The 17735-nt window shown below is 48.9% G+C and overlaps 6 protein-coding genes across 6 annotated transcripts; 4 read left to right on the forward strand and 2 right to left on the reverse strand.

Moving 5' to 3' along the window:
- Positions 1–660: 660 nt before the first annotated feature.
- On the forward strand, positions 661–3161 carry HO133_003852 (uncharacterized protein; the record flags this gene model as incomplete). Its single annotated transcript, XM_037294774.1, has 5 exons — positions 661–887; positions 947–1158; positions 1484–1940; positions 2541–2853; positions 2952–3161. 5 exons carry the CDS (start codon positions 661–663, stop codon positions 3159–3161), a joined length of 1419 nt encoding a protein of 472 aa, XP_037149462.1.
- A 20-nt stretch (positions 3162–3181) lies between these two features.
- HO133_003853 (uncharacterized protein) lies at positions 3182–3616 on the forward strand (the record flags this gene model as incomplete). Its single annotated transcript, XM_037294775.1, has 2 exons — positions 3182–3260; positions 3318–3616. The coding sequence occupies 2 exons, from the start codon at positions 3182–3184 to the stop codon at positions 3614–3616; spliced, it is 378 nt and encodes a 125-aa protein (XP_037149463.1).
- Positions 3617–5178: 1562 nt separating this feature from the next.
- HO133_003854 (uncharacterized protein) lies at positions 5179–9958 on the reverse strand (the record flags this gene model as incomplete). Its single annotated transcript, XM_037294776.1, is given in 5 exon segments — positions 5179–8224; positions 8241–8804; positions 8854–8878; positions 8941–9384; positions 9661–9958. The coding sequence occupies 5 exon segments, from the start codon at positions 9956–9958 to the stop codon at positions 5179–5181; spliced, it is 4377 nt and encodes a 1458-aa protein (XP_037149464.1).
- A 1420-nt stretch (positions 9959–11378) lies between these two features.
- Positions 11379–12503, reverse strand: HO133_003855 (uncharacterized protein; the record flags this gene model as incomplete). Its single annotated transcript, XM_037294777.1, has 1 exon — positions 11379–12503. One exon carries the CDS (start codon positions 12501–12503, stop codon positions 11379–11381), a length of 1125 nt encoding a protein of 374 aa, XP_037149465.1.
- A 1094-nt stretch (positions 12504–13597) lies between these two features.
- HO133_003856 (uncharacterized protein) lies at positions 13598–14289 on the forward strand (the record flags this gene model as incomplete). The annotated part of the gene is made up of 2 exons (XM_037294778.1): positions 13598–13864; positions 13930–14289. 2 exons carry the CDS (start codon positions 13598–13600, stop codon positions 14287–14289), a joined length of 627 nt encoding a protein of 208 aa, XP_037149466.1.
- Positions 14290–14749: 460 nt separating this feature from the next.
- Positions 14750–15769, forward strand: HO133_003857 (uncharacterized protein; the record flags this gene model as incomplete). Its single annotated transcript, XM_037294779.1, has 5 exons — positions 14750–14804; positions 14896–15048; positions 15117–15286; positions 15411–15517; positions 15595–15769. 5 exons carry the CDS (start codon positions 14750–14752, stop codon positions 15767–15769), a joined length of 660 nt encoding a protein of 219 aa, XP_037149467.1.
- Between the last annotated feature and the right edge of the window lie 1966 nt (positions 15770–17735).

Raw genomic sequence — 17735 nt, forward strand, 5'->3', positions numbered from 1 at the left:
CGAATACAGGAGAAGGGTGGAGAGCCACTGTACTTAACAGTTATCGCTTAGACATTGCGTAGTTACCGGTTGAAGCCAGTGCTAGGTACGAATGCTATGCTGAAAAAATCATTAAATGAGAACCCGCGCCTTCCGTGACGAAAGCCAAACAAAATTGCCTCTTGATGCGAACTCGCCGAGCCCAGCTGTTACCTGAGGAAAGACTGGGCATATGTTTGCAGCCTAAAAGAAGGAGGGAAGAAAAGAAGGCCACTGTGATTGACGAGTCGGGACAGTAGGAATAGTGCAGTCCAAAAACACTTTCCCAGATTTTTGTGAAAGCTCACAGTAGTGCTATGGGAAAAGTATCAACAGTGGCAAGATTTCCTCTGGGGTATCAGGATAATGTTCAATGAGAGAGAAAGAGGCGTGTTGCCCGATCATTAAGTAACGAAGACTTTCTCACTCACTCGAACTCTGCTCGGATGGGTGTACTGATGTTTGCGAAGACAGTCTACGCGCTGACAACCTTATGATCAACCCTTTGACTGTCGGTGGCTCGTTCGCTCGCCTAGCGCAAGTCGCAACTCAGTGAAGGAACAGCTCTTTAGGAAAATTTGTGATAGCCCCCACACTACCCCTCTTACTCCCCGTATCAGCTCATACACAATCCGCTCAATCATGTTCACATTTGTACAGAAGCAACGTCAGCCATGTCGACTTACCGTCTCACTACTGCTGGTCACAGTCGTCCAAGCACTGACGCTTCCTATCAATTATTGTGGAGATGGCCAGATCCTAAGCAATACGAGTACCACCTCCGACCACAAAACGGCAACGAATTGTGCACCAAACGTACCCACCATCAACCTACCAACAAACACAACACCCAACGGCTTTTCCTCCCAGTAAAAGCGCCCAAAGCCCTGCCTCAATCTCATGATCGCGCAACGACTGACCTCCCCAGGCTCTCCCTGCCCCCCGAACCCTTCCTCTACCGCATCCCCACCACGCCCTACATAATCAAATACACCAACTACGGCTCCCCCATCCCCTTCCACCATGCCATCCAGCTCCTCGTGACGGCGCAGGAAGAGATGATGTACGAGATGAGCCTACTACCCGACCACGTCGACGTGCAATTCTCGCGGACGCGCGTATGGGCCGAAGAGACCGCGCGTCTGACCATCATGCCTACGCCGTCGATGCGGCATAGCACTTGCGGGATGATGTTGGCGGGCATCATAGGGTGCGGGGGATTGTATGGGTTTGTGGAGGCTGACATGGTGTTTTTGAGCGTGCGGGACCCGTTCCGTCCGTTTGCGAATGGGACCTTGGCAATTGGATGAGTAGGTAGAGGGGTTCGTGTGCCAGGAATGATTAGGATGGCGCGTCCGTTCGGAAGCGCTGATTGGACCGTAGTTGGAAGGAGATATTTCGCACACATTAAAGAGCCCGCTATCTCTGAAACCAGGACATAGTACTCTGACCCCTTATGTTATAGATCCTAAGCGAAGTGGGTTGGAAAGACTTGCTGCTTTCTTATGCTCTCTTTACCAGCCAGCCACACGCTACAAGACAGGAGGCCGAGTCCCTACAATAGCGAACGTGTGGTTTGATGACATTGTTCATGACGCACCGGCGATTGCGAGGGGCGTATTTCAATTTCTCTATGCGCTGAGTAGTGCTCTGTTCCAGGTCCAACAAAGTATCCTTTACAATAGTCTCGTTGCCGTTGCAGAAGATGAACAAATGAAGGCATTGCAAGATTGCTCAGTGAGCTGCACTACGGCATTCAACACAGCTCATACCAAGGTCGATAGTTCACACCTTGCCGCCTCGGATCAGGAAAGGAGCGTTGAATACGTGAAGGACGCCAAAGTCGGCTTTACTTCTAAAAAGTCTCATGAGATGCAGTCGGAGCAGTTGGGACCAGAAAAAGATGGACAAAACATTATTTCGTATCCACGGTCTAAGATCCGATAAGTCCGAGGGTGAGTTTTAGGGGATAACCCCCCAAAGACTCACCCCGAGCACACCTAACTCGAACCCCCACCCCGATACGCCGCGTAGGCTTAAAGGATTCAGGCAGACTTTATTACACTATAATACACCCGTAACAATATAACATCGATCTTAGTTTTTTTTTCAAGTCTTAAAAGTCTTATTCTACGCTTTATATTTTGTTTTTTTCGTTTTTTATAGACTATTGTGAAAGAAACAATTATTAAAGGTTTAGATTTATTGGATTTAAGACCGTTCATTACCGGGTGGCAGGCATTTCCGTGTGGATACGAATAATATCTGCGCCTTTCGCAAAAAGGTGAGGTACCATCTTTGAGAGACCAACAAAGCACTCATTCTTCGGAGGCCGAACAAGCAGACGAAGTGGCCGAGAGCTAAAGCTGAGCAATACTATGGTTGAGATCTAGCCTTCATTGTTAAAGGTCTACGTGATGTGCACTGCTGTTTTCAAGGCTTTGAAGTGAGGAAACAACACTTGTGGTACCAATCAATCGATTCTAAGGTTCCATCACCAAGTCACCTCTGTGTGTGAAAAGTCGTAATGGCCAATCACTGGAGAGACTTAAGAAGGAACGGATCATGAACAAGCAGGCCGATCACACGGACCACCACTATCAGAAGCAACGCGACCTGAAAGCCAGCGAAGCCAACGGTATCCTGAGAAGTATTCCACCTCCGGCAATTTATTGGGCTGTTGACCCTAACGGAGAGACACTGTATTTTCACAATCCAACGGCTCTGATGGACGCTTATGGTACTGATGTTGTCGAGAAGATATACGACGACATCAAATTCTTCTTGTCATTCCATCCACCAAATCTACCAGATCCACTGCGTCACTTCAACCACGTGAGAATACTCAAAGCGCATCCGGAATTCGTAAAGGAGAACGGGGGATCTTCAGGGGTGGTCCATTACGGTTGTTGGCCTGACCTCTGCTGCTAAAGACCTCGGATTCCAGGCCTTCAGCTGCCACTACGGAGGGTTTCTTGAAACAGCTGCTGCGCAACGACTGCGACCACATCACCCGTGTCATCGCTCTCCTCTTCGGTATAGCCAGCCCTGAAATGCGCAACGAGTATCGACTGGTTGTTGAGAATATCGCTGATTACCGTCGCATGGATACGATTGAGGAGGAGCTAATCTATGGACGCTGAGAGCCGTGCTTAATAATGTCATGACGGAAAGCCACCAGGACAGCAATGATTGGATAGATGGACTGGTGTGGAACGCACCGCTCGGTGACATTCTGAAAGGTGAACGTCTGCAGGTGCAAACTCCGCTATCCTACCAAGGCGGCTAACATTCCACAGGCGGGGACATGTGTCTCAGGCAACTTGGCATTCATCTCGCATCGCCGTCAGGTGCAGTCACAGGTATCTTGGGAAGAGAAACCATCCACAACATCACAGAGTGGACGGACTTTGACTCTAAAATGGAGAGGCGAAGCAGGATTCCCGTGGTTCACACAATCCATGAGTCTATACTCGTACGTCAAGAGGCTTTGCAGAACATCGCGAAGCAAAAGAAGAGGTCGAGCCCAGAGCCTTTGGGGACTTCAGAGGAGGAGCCGAGGAAGCGTCAGCTTCATGACACTTCCTCTGGCACGTAGATGGCCAGAGTAATGAGCAGACTTGAGCGCTAGTCCTCCTAGAGGTGACAAAACTAATTGTATCAAAATCCCATCTTGATACAATGAATGCCAGCATGCTCGAACCCACGGCGAGCGCTCGTCTACGTCTGTCCAGATCTCTTAGACGCGGCCAAGTGTTAAATGGCGCTTCGGGATCAGGGTTGCCCTTGTTGAGAAGGTCACTCATTGCTTGAGGCCACTTCTCGATCAGAGTGTAAGGTTTCGTCAAAGCAGTGACCACGGCGCCGTAGAGGACAACGGTGGGAGCTTTGTGACGGAATTGCTGTAGGTTGCCACTGATAGCGTAGCCGACTCCCTGGTTTCTATTTCCTTACCCAGTCCTTCAGTGGCCAAGCTCTTGGAGGAACGGGTTATCGAGCTGCTTCGATTTTGCTTTCGAGGGAGGTAACTGGACTGTGTCTTTTGGACGCGTGAAGGTGACATTGCCGTGTGTAGGTTTTGGGCGCTGGTGTAAATACCTACTTCAAGGGTAAGAGAAGTCTCGTGGGCGATAGCGTAGGTAACGGGAACAATCGTACCAAACATAGGCACGGGCCAATGTTGGGAAACGAGCTAACGTTCGCAAGAAGCGGGCATCGTCCAGAATGAATTCCAAAAGGGGTTGGAGGGAGCACTGAGCGAACCCGAGCGGGTATATCTACTACACATGCCTGCCCCCCCCCGGAAGGTTACTTGCACAATCCGCTCCCCCAAAAGAGGACCCTTAACTTCAAAACGTGCACTCCCAGAAGATGGTTCTAGGGTTCCCCAATGGAAAGTTGCTTTCAGGGATATCGCTCTGCAGGACTTTTAATGCCGACCTTTGTACCTAGTACGATTGTCTATGGCAGAAGGCCAAACCAGGCGTTCCCGAACAGATCTTACCGGGTCAGGACGGTGGAAATTGTGACTTCGTTATTTTAATCGTGGTCCCACTAATCGCTGCTCTTAGCGAGTGGTGGGACCACGATTAGGCGCCTTCGCGCAAGGGCGCCCCTCGAGGTGGACCGCATCTGAATGCGCACCGACCTTCTTTTACACAGACCTTTCACACAGGGGTTTCTCCCGACTAGGCATAAAGCAGGAATATCTCTTGTAAAGAAGCATACGCAAGGATTCTTACGCCTATTTTGAGCTTTCTCCGTAAAAGAAAGGTTGCACATGAATGGGAAACATTATTTTTTTGGCACTAAACAAGGAAAAATGTCTTTGTGACTTTGCTGATTTCCAAGAATTATCAGCCGCGTTGCGCGACAGAACCAAATGCCAAGAAATGAAAAGGTTGTGCATATGCTCAACCATGCCCCAACTGCACTTTTTGGGTTCCCTCTCTTCATGTGTTCTGCCCCATTCTCTTGCAGTGCCTTCTTCCCAGACGCTAAAGTGTACTCCCTGTATGTTTTATACTATATATTGCAAGTCAACGCTGCTGGCATTGCCTGGCTTTTGTTCACACCATCTGTTGAAGATGGTATAGCTAGTCACCATTCTCGTCTCATTCCGCGACTCCGAAACTGACATTCTCCCCAGCTGCGGTGTCATCATGTAGTCTTTATCTGAGCTTCCATGACGAGTCTGACGGCTCTGTTGAAATCCCATTTGTTAACATCGTCATTCTCAGCTGTTACGCTGGGAGAAAGTTGTTCCGGATCTGCTCCTCTTTCCAGCAGGAGTTCTACGTTCTCAGATCTGCCGCTTCGCACTGCCAACACTAGAGGTGTATGACCATTGTTATCCCTCGCTTCCAGGTTCCCTCCTTCCTCGAGAAGGAGGTTCACTGTTTGCGGTGATCTTTTCTGGACGGCCACTATCAGGGGTGTCTGACCATGGTTATCTTTCGCTTCCAGATCGGCCCCTTCCTCGAGAAGGAAATTCACCATTTCTAGTGTACCCTTTTGAAGTGCCACTGACAGGGGCGTTTGACCATGCCTATCTTTCGCTTCCAGATCGGCTCCTCTCTCTAGAAGATGTTGCACTGTTTTCAATTTTTCATACTGGACTCCCACTGCAAGGGGCGTCTGACCGTCACTCTGTTTTGCCTCCAGATCGGCTCCCTTTTCGAGAAGGAGGTCGATGTTCGGTATCTGACTCTTCCAATTACCATTCCTGGCCACAGCGTGGAGAAGTGTGCCTTCAGAGTGTTGATTGTATCTGGCATTTGCATCAGCTCCTCTCTCCAGTAGCACTTTTGCTGTTGCTGTGGAATCTCCATGTAAAGCCTGAGCAACGGCGGTACTACCGAAGTTTTTATTCGCCGATGCGGCGTCGATGTCTGCTCCTTGATCTAGCAAGAGCCTTACTACATCGGTCCTTCCCCGGCTGGCAGCCATCATGAGCGGAGTGGCATCCGTTGAACCTTCAAGTGGGCCTCTGGAGTTAATGTCGGCTGCGTGGTGTAGCAGAAGCTCGACGACTGCGATATGACCTTCCCATGCAGACAGTTGTAATGCCGTATTTCCGTGGAAATCCTTGGCCTCGATGGCGGCACCCGATTGCAGGAACTTGAGCACCACACGTTTGTACCCTCTTTCGGCAGGGATGGGAATCAGAAGTAATGTTGATAGACCTCCCAAATTCTGTCCTTCTGTTTCACAAAGTAGTCGATTGACGACCTCATCATTTTTTGACATTCCTCCCATTTCGTGATAGAGTCTTGTCATATAGAGCATTAGGTTCTTTTGGGTCGCTGGAAAGCTCTCATATTGGAGTAAAAGCCGTACCAGATCTTCGTAGCCTCGAAGAATTGCGCATTCGAGTGAAGTTCGATTGCCTTGACGCTCTGTTGCAGCGGTATTGGCTCCTTTATCAAGGAGCTGTTGCATGACAAGTACAGAATCCTTAGGCAATGATGTTGTTCTTGCGAGGAATCCGTATCTCGGACCTGCTATAACTAGCAGGGCTGTCTCGCCTTTCGAGTTAAGAGCGTTTACTTCTGCACCCTTTTCTAGCAGCAGAGTAACCGTGCTGACATGGCCTTTCCGAGCTGCTGCATGGAGGGGCAAATCACCATCATGCGTCTTCAAGTTCGGATTAGCACCTGCTGAGAGGAGTAGTTGAGTAGCTTCTGAACGGCCCCACATGGCCGCTTCCTGAAGGGCCTCTCCAGCAAGTGATAACGGAGAACTGACGTCAACACCGGCCTCCAGTAAGACCCTCATTATCGTGATGTGACCTTGAAAAGCTGCCTTGGTCATCGCCCTTGCAACGTATTCTTTCGGGATGCTCCAATTTTTTCCGCCACGCACTAGAAGACGCACAATACCCTCGCGTCCATCAAAAGCGGCCCCAAATAGCGTATCTCGCATGACTTGATTCTTCCTAACATCGTCGGTTCTGCATTCTGCCAGAAGCTCTAGACTCTCTTCGTGGCCTCGGGTAGCCGCGATGGAGATTGTTGAAAGTTCGTGGTAGCTCTTGAAATCAGGGTCTGAGCCGTACTGTAGAAGTAATCGCGACACGGATACTTCATTCCTACTGACGGCCCGGACTAATGCACTACATGCCCATTGGTCTCGGATTCCAATATCGGCCCCGGAATCCAACAGTAGTCGCACAACTTCTACATGACCGTATTGGGCTGCCCTGTGTAGGGCTGTCATACCGAAAGAATCTTTTGCATCAATTTCTGCCCCTTGATTCAGGTAGTATTCAACGAAATGCTGGATTCCGAATGATGCAGCTATGTGTAGATTTGTGACATTGGTTGGGCCACAAAACTCATACCCTACAGTGAAATGGTCGAGCTGATTCTGGATCTGGTGAAAAACTTCACAGGCACATGCAATATTATGCTCTTTCTCAAGAAATTCCTGTACCATTCGTTTGAGATTCCATAGGTTGTCCAGCTCGCTGTTATGGGGATCGATAGTGGCGTGACAAGATTCTGGACTATCTCCGATGTGAGTTAATGCATCGCGTGTATGGTGACCCCAATTCTCTGCAGCGTAGTGGACTAAGACGTTGCTCTTCAAGAGGCTTTCAATGTAGTTTTCTACCGCCGTTCGCTCCTCGCCCCAATTGATTGGAACGTTGGCGTCTCTTGCTGCTGCTTCTTTCGTAGCGTCTTCAACTACTTTGCCCAGAGAAAAGGTTGTGAATGTTGTGAAACTGAGATAGGTAATGAGAATACCAGCGAAATACTCATGAGCTTCTGGGCTGCGATATCGTTGTACTTTACGTTTGAAGTACTCTTCGGTGGTATAGTGAACCAGTCTAATGATCTGACTTTCATCTTCCACAACCACGAGGCCACAGCAGGTCGAAATAAATGACTCGCTTTTAGGTAAAGCGTCTGGGTCTAGAAAGGTATCACCTCTACGGATGGACAGAGCTTGTCGCATCTCTTCCAGCTTCAGAGGTCGTTTTGCGCAACTGATAAGCGTCAAGACCTGATCAGCTCGAGCTACTTTTCGAGAGTCTTGTTGTTGGATTCGCTCTAACGCGTCATCGTATGTCTTATCTAGATCCACGGGCAGGCGTTGAAGACTTTCCTTGAGTTCACGAATATTGTCTTCTTTGGCAAGAGAATCCATGTGCAAGGCTGCAATCAGGAACCTTTCTTTTGGTGAGCTTGGAAGCGATGGAGACCTATTGACTGACTAACATGCCATTTGTCTTCTCCAGTACTGTCGCAATTATTCTGGATCGCACATCGTTATGGCCTTCAAGGAGATCGACCAGTCCATCTCGCTGCTCTATCTGTGACTTGATGAATGCCCTGATGTCTTGGTCTTGCGCGCGAATCTCAAGGCGTATGTCGTGCTTGAACATGTTCTCGATAGACGGCATATCTCGCGAAGTAACCATGAGGCTCACTTTAGGTACCAAAGCACGGAGCTCGGCGAGAAAAAACTTTCGAATTTGGTCCTGTTCAGGGCACTCGTCAAGAGCATCGATCACAATGAACACTTCATCAAACTTTTCGACCTGTGAGCGTAGTAGCCTAGCAATCTCATTGAGAGAAGGACGGGTCTCGTATCGAGTATGATGCCTATGACATGACTTGATATCCTCCAAGATTGCAGCACTCTGCATGGCGAGTTGTCGTAGCGAGCTTCCGAGGTAGTTGCTTGCGGTCTGATTTCCACTGTTGTGCACACAAAAGACATAGGCAACCCCAGTAGTCCCCCGTCTGTGCCCCTGTTCAAGGTAATCAACGACCATTGATCTAGGAAACATATTTTAGCGGAGACTTTTCGAATGGCAGAACAACGTACGCTAGGATAGTCTTACCCGCACCAGCTGTTCCTTAGTCAGCAGGTTGTCCTCTAGCTTCGGTTCAAATCATAGAAAGCATTACTCACGCATTCCCGGGCACCAAAGGACTCTTCCAGCAGTACCAACCCAAGAGCGAAACTCGGTAGACTCGAGCAGCCATCGACCAGTGCCTTTCTGACGTCTACTCAGAGCATCGCTTTGCTTGGAGAAGAATTCTAGGGGAGAGAGCCATTTCATTACATCCTGTTCCTCGGAACTAAGTGCTCGCAACTTCTCTTGCTCCTGATTGAGGTGCACATCCGAAATGCTGTCAAGAATCTTCGTACTGGAGACTTCGGAGTTGTCGATTAGCTTCTTTATGCTTGTATCTACTTGACTCAATCGATCAAGTGACGTTGTAGAGATATCAAGTTGAAGAGTGTTCGTTGCCAGACTCAGATTGCTTCGAAGATCCGAGATCATCCGCAGCAGCTTCTCCAGCGTTTTTCGCTGAAATGGATACTGAGCTCTTTGGAGACGTGCGCTCATACCTGATGATAAGTGCGGAGTCAGCGTGCCGTTTTCGATAGAGAGACTCAATTAATGAGAGATGTCTAGAGAACGTCGTATGGAGGAAGGATATCTATAGTATAATATGCAGCCGGATTGTGGGACGAATCTGGAAGTAGGGCAAGGGGGAAAAGCTCCATCTCTTGACACACAATGGAGTGGTAAGATAAATCTCTAAAGCATGCTTAGAGAAAAAACATTTCCCGCTCCCAAAACACGTTTCACGAGCTAGACTGAAGCATCGAATAGGTATTAACCTGGCTTAGCATTACGGATCTTCTCCAACTTAGATCGTAATCCCTGAACCCCGGCAGCACAAGATATGATGCTTTCTGTGACTCGATCGACGCTTTTGGGGTCAAGTAAAGGGTGGCGGACCCTCTCGTTCAGCATGTCGAACGTCTTGTTGAGAGCTACCAAAGATTCGCACATTTCGGAGACGTCAGAAGGCTGGTCTTTCCACGCGCTGTAGTAGTCGAGGAGACCAGAACACACTGTCAGGCCTAAGGAGACGAGCCCCGCCGCACTTGCAGCAATGGAAAGTGGATCACCCATGATTGCTTTGGTTTATGTGCATCATAATGATGGCGTAGACGGAAAGCTGACAGCCGTGGAAGAACCTGGGAGCTCAGAGCGAGGTTGAATTTGCCACATGCATCGGAGGATGGATGGAAGCTGAAACAACAGATAAGAGAGATAGCAAGGAAAGCCGCCGAGGCTGAGAATGATCTGATCACACTAGTGCTCAATTCAGCTTAAATAGCTATGCACGGCATGATGTCTTGCATGAACAACAAAGCTGACCCTGCGGACATGTCTGGGTGCTGAAATATATGTATATACTTTCAAGATATCATCAAGCCTTTATTCTACCTCCGCAAGCACGTTCTCATTCGATAGTATTGACCACGTTGGTGTTTAAATTGGAACCTAATAAATGCTCCGAGTCTGTGCAGAAGCCCATTAGCATAAAGCTAGTCCGCATATACTAACAAATTGAAGCCACTCACGCTTCGCTCTTGTCGTATCACCATTCGCTTTAAAATGAAGAAGCCGTGGTGGTCGTGCTAGCCTCAATGCCAGCTAAGTTCTCCGGTCAAATGCCGCATTGTAGAGTCATCTAACCTGGACGATACCAATTCTGATATGTAGTAATCGTTGAAGGACTTGACTGCCTGCTATCCCAGAGTATTTGTTGATGAAAGATTAAATACCTGCCTTTGACTGCTGTAGATGCATGACTTGAGGAACTTAGTTTGCCTGGCTTTTTGCCATGGTGCTAAAGCAGTCATCCTGACTTTGTAAACACTAGATTGTAAATCTATATTACTGACGTGTTGTTGAGCTCTGAATGCTGCAGTAGTCATTGTGTAGACGCACATAAGACTGCTCGCCTTCGTATTATGTAGGGTCATCCATCTCGGACATTGCCAGCCCGTTGCCAATCACATCGGATCGCCAGTCGTAATCCATGACTCAGGTATAGTACTTGCCATACCAGTCAAAATTGCCCGTCGTATGCTGAAGGACTTAGGTTGCTCGCCTTCGGGACTATCAGTCGTTCCATCTTAGAGCGCTTTTGTCTGTATGCTATAACATGATTCGTTATTCCCCCCTTGCATGTGACCTTGTCTTTACCCTTTCGGGTTGTGGAATCGAGAGACAGTAGTAAATGCTTATAGCGAAGGTTGGAAATGACCCTTGTCGATATGTCAGTAAAGAGTGTTCATCTAGCGCTTTACCACCTTCTCAACTACAGCAGTGGATATCAGCCATGATTGCAGGACTTCGGCAACAGCGGAGCTGTCAAAGAACCAATCACACCACAAGACGATGCCATTGATATCATAAATCTAAAAGGCAGCTCTATATTACCCGTTTAGATCCAGCTACAGGTTGGTCCTCCGAGCTCCCAGTTGAAATGCTGTTGACATTATGGCTCCTCCATATTAAACCCCTGTGGCCACAGGTTCTATCAGAACTCATCCTCCATCTCTCTCTCACTCGCATACCCACCTTTCCCCATCCTTGCGCGATATGCCATCAACTCCGCCGTATCCTTCTCATACATGGCGTCTGCTACCCTCCTCTCCGCTTTCCCAGCCCTCCTTTGCTTGACGCAACAGAGCGCCCACATCCCGACGCAGACTGCAATAGCAGCGACGACGGTGCTGAAGATACCAATTTTCGCGCCGTGGGAGAGGCCGTTGAAGCGCTGGGTGACGCTCTCGGGAGGTGGGGCTGTGAGGATTTTTAGGGCCGTAGAGTTACCGGGGACGCTCTGGATGGATTGCGAGGTGCCGGTTGTATCTCCGTATTTATACTCAGAGCCAGTGGAGTAATCAGTTATGCGGACCGATTGCACGAACATCGTGTACGGGCCCTTGGAGTAATCGATCTCCCCGCCAGCCCATTGTATGGTGTAATTACTATTCTCGTTATCCCCGCCGGCCCAGACGCCTATGCGGACGTTCATGGGTGTCTGCGGGTAGCTCGCTCCTCCATTCGCATCGGCATACGCCAGCGTGCGCACAATGGAACCGTCAATATACCACTCCAAACTCCCATTCGTCCACCGTGTCGTGTAGTTGTGATACCCCTCGGTCGGACTCCCACCGTCGGGTAGAGGATACCATTTCGCCCTCTCATATGCATCGGTCGTGTTGCCCTTCCCGTAATAATTATTCTCGGCGTGGGTATTGTTGTTGCCGATGAATTCCTGATCTATTTCATCCAAATCATCGGACTGCAATACCACACTGCTGACCACCCCCTGACCCGGGGCGGCTTTGAGCCAGACCTCGACTTCGCCAAAGAAAATGTAGAATTTGCTTTGAATTGTGGGAGCGTCGCCTTTTTGGGCGATAGTGAAGGCGGCGCCTGAGGAGTTGTAAGTTAAGGCGCCGGCAGTGGTGTTCCAGAGGGAAGATTCAAAGGACGAGGTAGAATTTAGGGTGAAGGAGGCATTCGATGTGCCGAGGGCTAGGTCATGAGGGCAGTCGGTGCCGTTGAGAGGATTGCAGGATGTCCAGGTCTGCGCGACAGCTGGATTCAACAGGTAGGGGAGGAGTGTGAGACATGATGCTAGAAGGAGCGACATCGTGAGACTTCCGAGACGTCTGTGACCGTGTTTGACTATGTATAACCGTTCTTGGTCTTGTGTGACCTTGTGTGACCCTGTGTGACCTTGTGTGACCTGTGTAAGGAGTGTGGTGGTACTGAAGAGCTGTGGTTCTATGCAACGCTGTGAAGGAGTGACAGTGATGAGAAGAAGAAGAGATAAGGAGCTCGACTCCACTGAAACCCCCCTTCCCCCCTTCACACCCTTCCTGGCGGTGATAGACCAAAATAGGGGCTGTCAGCTGCAGGGGCTGGTATGCGAAATTTGAAGATTGGAATGGATTGGCTGTCGATCCATGCCAAGACCAAGTATTTCATTGCCAAGAGATAAGATCTCGTCTACAAAAATACTCGTACAAGTAATGTATGTACATTACACACATGTAAGAAATGTGCATAAAATTATGCATTAGAATATAAAATGGAACACGGCAAATGGTTTCTAAAAAAAGGCATCAGGCTACCAACGTATCTTCAATCTGACCCGGTGAGGCGGAGCAGCAGTGTAGAGATTGCGCTAACAGGTTGGAGGACAATATCATAATGATCATGTCTTATATCTTGAGCATTGAATAAGTCTTGCTGCCCCTCTTCGAAGCCGACATGTCAGATTTGACCTTCTGTTTTGGCTTCACAGGTGATTTCTACTTCTATTCCCCTGAGAGACCACTCTCCTCCGTAATGTAAGTCCACGTCTTCTCGTTGCTGTGATTCCATCTTCTCATATCTTCTTGTCTGTATAGTTGGACGCGTGCAACCAACGATTTTCCCGAGCTCACGGATGTCAACCGCCCCTTGTGTGTTACTTTAGGGCCAAGCCTTGACTGGTTCTTTGGGTACCAAGCCATAGATGGGCAAATGAAATGGATCACAAGGCGAGAGAAAGATCCATATCTGAAACATGGTTCTTTCTGTAAGTCATGTTCGTTTCCATCATTTTACCCAATCATGCATCTTTCAAGTCCCGTTCCCTTTCTACGGAAAAACCTAATGGTGATTTTAGGGACTGCACGACAGGCCGCCTATGACAGGTTAGAATCATGGCTTCGACTCCATGCATCAAAACCCTGGGATATGGCACAGACCAAAGTGTCGATTGGTCCCAATGGCAACTATTTCGCCACATTCCCTGCTGCTCGTGCAGCCTGGAGCTCGATACCTCCAAGCCTGGAGAGACTTATCGATTTAGAACAGCCAAGCCGTACGCCAACGTTGGTCACATTAGGGGTTAAAAAGACGTGGTTTGCTCAATGGCGTGACGGAAATAGCAGCTGCAATTTGGATTCTGAGTATCAGAGGTTGGAAGAGCTGCTGAGAAGGCATGGCAAGTTGGGCGTCGATGTAAGTTCGCAGCTCCAGCGTATTTCCAGGGTGCATAAGGGTCATTTGACTTGCTAACAGAACAGAATATCACCCTCTCACCCAGCCAATCAAACCAGTTCGCCGTCTCTTTCAGAGACGGCTCCTCTCATATTCGCGGGCCAGTCTCCGAAACGAATCTTCGCCAATTGAACGCCATCATGATATCCGCCGCGCAATTGTCCCAGCAACCACTTACCATGCAAATTCAAGTATGCGGTCTGCACACCTCCTCACCGCCAATAGAGCTACCCACGCAGCTATTGAACATGTCGAAGATCACATTTCCAGGTACGCCTGGAGATAGGATTGGCAGCGAGTACAAATCCACTGCCAAGGGAGTGCGAAAGGGAGCGAAGGTCGCAACGTTTGTGGCGAACAATTCGTCAAATTGTATGATTATGTGATTTGTGTATCGTGGTTTTAATAGTAGCCTGAGCTGACAGCAAGGAAACTCCCGTGACTTCAATGCCGTGTGTTTAGCTAGGGGTCCTGTCCTAGTCACGATCCAAAAAGCGCCGCCCTGCAAGCAGAACGTTCATGCATCTATGGTTCCTCACCACCTCAGCTCTCGAATGTATTCCGCATAGAAGCAGCAATGCCATGATGGCAGGGTTTTACTGCTCAAGACATCCGTCGTATGTGCACCAAACTGGAGTACTTAACTGGCAGGCCCACCTCCCCTTTACACTTTTTTGGTGTAACGCTAGCTCAGCCACATGCGCATCATTGCTGTTTCCCTGATTTTGTCTCCAGCTCATCTTTGGAAATATCAACATTTCACCTCTTCAAAACAGTATAAATCCAGACATAATTCGCCCAAAGTCTATAGATTCGAAAATATATAAGACCCATACATTAGCCATCATGGGGCTCCTAGACAAACTCAAGCGCAAAAACAAGGGCGATAGTAGCCAAGCGGGTAATTTCTCCCTCAAGTTTTCCTTCGCTTGTAAACGTGCTTTCGTCCCAACTTCTCGATCATACGATACTGAAGGAATGGAATGGCACAGGAAGCTCTCAGCCATCGCAGTCTACCTACCGGCAACCGGCCCAGTCCACCACCAACCCAACGACCGGCATCGCCTCCACTGGCATGTCATCTGCCCCTCCAGACCCTGCTCCAAAGTCCTATAAGGTCTACTTCGACCTCACTGTGAACAATGGTAAAGCCGCTTCCCACCCATGTCTCTTCAACCAATCCATACCAGCTCTAACCCCTTGACCTGCTCAGGCCCACCGGCTAGAGTCGTCTTCAAGCTCTTCAACAACGACGTACCAATAACCGCCGAAAACTTCCGCGCTCTTTGCACGAATGAGAGGGGGTATGGCTATGAGGGTAGTAGCTTCCATCGGATTATCCCCGGGTTCATGCTTCAGGGTGGGGATTTTACGAGGGGTAATGTATGTGCACTGCTCTGATTTATGTCGGGTGAAATCTCTTGCCAGTCGAGGTGGTGATGCTACTTGAGGCCTCATTATGCATTGTGTGCACCAGCTTGCTAACGGTTCCATATTTGTGATACAGGGTACCGGCGGCAGATCTATCTACGGTGAGAAGTTCAAAGATGAAAGCTTTGAGCTCAAGCATAATCGGCCTTATTTGCTTTCAATGGCCAACTCAGGGCCTAATACGTGCGTCAAGCCCTAAACCCTCTTGATTCCGCTTCCATGTGCTAGCCCTGGGAATGCTGAGTTCGGAATTCGTGTAGCAACGGATCGCAGTTCTTCATCACCACTGTTCCCACCCCTCATCTCAACGGCAAGCATACCGTTTTCGGTGAGGTGATTGAGGGCAAAGAATTTGTTGATGCTATTGAGAGTGTTGGGTCACCTGATGGGACGCCGAATTCGAAGGTAGTGATTGCGAGTTGTGGAAGTCTCTAAGGGTAAAGGGCACTGAACGAAGAGAACCGGAGGGCTGTGTATAGCTTTTGGTGATTGTTTTATATAAAAATCTCAGGGGAAGGCAGCGAGCATGATCATGCTTTTAAGCTCGCTATGAATGTAGTATGCGTAGAGTACATCAGGATTCTAGTCGGCTTGAGGAATTATTTCTTATCGGTATCCAAACAATCTGGCAACTTTGCTTCCATTTCCCGCGGATCAACGCCTCCTTCTTCGCAAACGGTCCTCGATGACGTTCATACCACGAATTTGCGCCTACCCGGAAAGTAAGGCATTTAGCCGCCGCTCCGGATATAAACAACAGCAGCGTCAGCGCCAAGAGGCCCTTCCATGTACACGGCAGTGACCTGAAATCGAATGTCAATTATGTGTCCAAAGCCTTCTGGCGATGGAGGTTGGGAGAAAATCATGTGTGAAGTAACACCGATGTTTATTCCAGAATTTACACCAGGTGAGAAACCCTTGTTTGGGGGGGGGGGGGGCTATTAGCATGCCCTTCTTCTTTATCTTCATGAAAATTCTTCTGTTAACGAAGAATACTTTGAGATATGTGTTAATCCTCAACTGCATTGACTGCAAACGTAAGCTGTAAGATACTACCCACCAAGAGGTTTGATGGTTCCACTTCCACACGTCAGAAAACAGCTTATTGTACTATACTAGTCTGGTTCCCAAAGAACCCATAAGCTGTGCTCAAACATTTCGTGCCCTCAAGACCAAGCTGTGGGTGACGTATCCGCGGCTGCTTCAGCGGTCTGCAAAGCCAGAAGATCTAACCCCCGGGAGCTTGTGTTTACTAGTCTAACCCAAGAACGGAAGACGTCCTCTGCATCATTCGCGCCCGTTCGAAATGAGCGCTGTCTGGTTCGATTCGACTCGCCCTTCGACATGGGGCAAGATCTTGGGCGGGGGATTCGAGATGGTGGAGTATTCGATCATCCGCGACTGTCCGTTCTACGAAGATATACAAGTTCTCTATCGATTGCGACCGTCAGTACTATCTCCTACGCTGCGCGAGTCGATTCGGTCTATTCTAGATACCACGTCGTCGGCTTCTAGTTCTCTCGGCATGAGGTTTCCTAGCATTGCCGGGACGTCTCAACCCCCTTACCTGCAGTGTTTGAAAACTAAGATCGTTGAACCTTCGCCATTCATGCGGTATGGACGTGCGTTAAGACCCCGTTGGTACTTTTCATCTCACGGGGATCCAATAGAGCCTTAACATCGATTCATCGGACGCTACTGTCCTTCCCACTCCCATGATGATCCTGACTAGGATCGATGAATGTGTGCCTAGAACAAATACGCTAGGCTCGCCATGAGGGTACTCAAGTTGATATATATGTATCTCAGCTACATGCTAAGTACTCAATCCAATATAACCGTCCAATCGCCTGAGGGAAGGCCTAGGTGACCCCTACCAGAGGATTAAGGTTAAGCCCCCATCTGAGTAGGAACACACACATGCATATTTCAACAAGAGTGGTCACTCATGCTGTAAGTCTATTCGTCTCTCATACCATACCCTAGCAGCGGGTGCCCCACGTACAATTTGACCGGTGGCGTCGAGCTTGGCAAACATTGACTCTGCGTCTGAACCCGCACGCTTGTAAGGTCATCCTCTGCGGGCTAGCTAGACTGGCGAGATCGAATGCTAATTCGCCTGGCTTTCCAGGTGATGGGGGGACACCTGTGAGTAGATCCGACTACTTCGATTCAAATGAGGTCGAAGGTCTGAGTGCTTGACTCCTCGCTCTTCTATCATGTCTACTGTCAAGATTGGTGACCGCGAGCTTGCAAGGAAAAGTGGCAACGTGAGGCGCTGGTTTCCTTTTTTTGTACGTCGATTTGGGGCATGAAACTTATAATATATTACTTTTAGTTATGGTTGTTCTAAAGAAAACTTCCAACGGCAAAGAATTCGCCACGATGATGTTTTTGGTCG

The sequence above is a fragment of the Letharia lupina genome (assembly GCF_014066315.1).
Source record: "Letharia lupina isolate WasteWater1 chromosome Unknown contig_18, whole genome shotgun sequence".
Classification (NCBI taxonomy): Eukaryota; Fungi; Ascomycota; class Lecanoromycetes; order Lecanorales; family Parmeliaceae; genus Letharia; species Letharia lupina.